A 1,436-nucleotide genomic window follows, 5' to 3' on the forward strand; every position below is an offset into this window, starting at 1 on the left:
AGAAAAGAGCGAGTGTCGATCGTATCTCTCTGTGGTCCCTGTGATGTGTTGACATATAGGAAAACCCAAGGGCTCTGAAATTCTCATCAACCACTTCTGAACTACAGTGAAGAGCAGTCTTCATGTAGCATCAAAACTCTAAAACTAATAATTGTGCACGTTGAAAAATCTCCATGATTTTCCTGTTCAGCACTACGTGCTCTCATTTCAAGTATAGTCTCATTTTCCATATGGAATTACATTATTTGAGGGATTCCCCGCCCCCCCCCCAAAAAAAAGCTGGGGAGCCTTCAGAGATAAGAGGAATATTGGCTTGGAGGAAAGAACTTTAGAGTTTAAAGATATGTTCAGTTTTCCAGACTGAGCATCTGTTTTACTTGAAAAGGTTAGTTCCCACCGCTTGGGCTGGGGAAAACAGGCTCACGGAAGAAACCACCCACTGAAGGGTTTTGTCTCTGGGGAGGGATCGGGGCTGGGAGAGGGCAGGGTGTGGTCCAGAAGGAAGGCCTACTTGGTGAGATTTTCTTTCTTGATTAACTTCCTTCCCAGCTCATCACTCAATTCACATTTCTTTCTGTCTTCTTTTTCCTTTATTTTTGTTTGAACTAAAATTCCCCTTTTCTGCCTGGTTTGCATTCCAGCAGTCATTTCCATCGTCCCCACATTGCTGTTGCCGCGCGTGGGACCCTAACAGTGAAACCTGAGGGTGTGCGGGACTGGCGGCTGCACGGCAGTAGCGCATGCGCATGTCACTCCTCCCTGCTGCTCCGCCCACAGGCGTGGCGGTTAGGACCCCGGTTAGGACCCCTCGCGGCCGGCGGGACCCTGAAGCCAGCGGGTGGTTGGCTTTACTTCACTTTTCCAAACCTGTCAAAGCCCGATTAACATAATGTGTTTGCTTGTATTTTAATATGTTAGCACCTGAGCCCAAGGCCCAGACCGGGCTTAGAGGAAGAGTGTTCTCTTGGTGGTGGTCTCCCAGGCAGAGACACGCGTCTCTGCCCCGGGTATCGGAGCGATGGCAGCTTCCTCATGTCTGTGTGTGTGTGTGTTTGCCGTTGTAGAATCCCACCATCCCGATGCAGAAGTTGCAGGATATCCAGAGAGCAATGGAGCTGTTGTCCGCATGCCAGGGCCCCACCAGGAACATTGATGAGACTGCCAGACACAGACACCAGTTTTGGGACACGCAGCCGGTACCCAAATTAAGTAAGCTTTTCGGCCTTCCCCTCCACCGCCGCCCCTCAGAACACAGCCGGGTTGACCACGGACAAAAGCATATTTGTTTTATGCCACAGATTAGAAATTTACACAGAAGTCGTATTTTTCTTCTTTAAAATATAAATACTGGGTAGTGACGTGGGCTTTCCATACAAACAGCTTTGGAGTCTAATTCCTCTTCCTATTTAAAAAAAAATCCAGTTTCCCCCACTTAA

The 1,436-nt window shown here is 48.5% G+C and overlaps 1 protein-coding gene across 1 annotated transcript in view; it reads left to right on the forward strand.

Moving 5' to 3' along the window:
- The window catches only part of NMT2 (N-myristoyltransferase 2), a 28,112-nt gene that overhangs the window by 3,947 nt on the left and 22,729 nt on the right, over window positions 1-1,436 (forward strand). Inside the window, exon 3 of the mRNA XM_077758404.1 lies at window positions 1,065-1,209. Within this exon, the coding sequence (XP_077614530.1) occupies window positions 1,065-1,209 (145 nt within the window). The remainder of the gene's footprint in view (window positions 1-1,064; window positions 1,210-1,436) is intronic.

This window comes from Crocuta crocuta, unplaced genomic scaffold (assembly GCF_008692635.1).
Source record: "Crocuta crocuta isolate KB4526 unplaced genomic scaffold, BGI_CrCroc_1.0 scaffold32, whole genome shotgun sequence".
Lineage (NCBI taxonomy): Eukaryota > Metazoa > Chordata > Mammalia > Carnivora > Hyaenidae > Crocuta > Crocuta crocuta.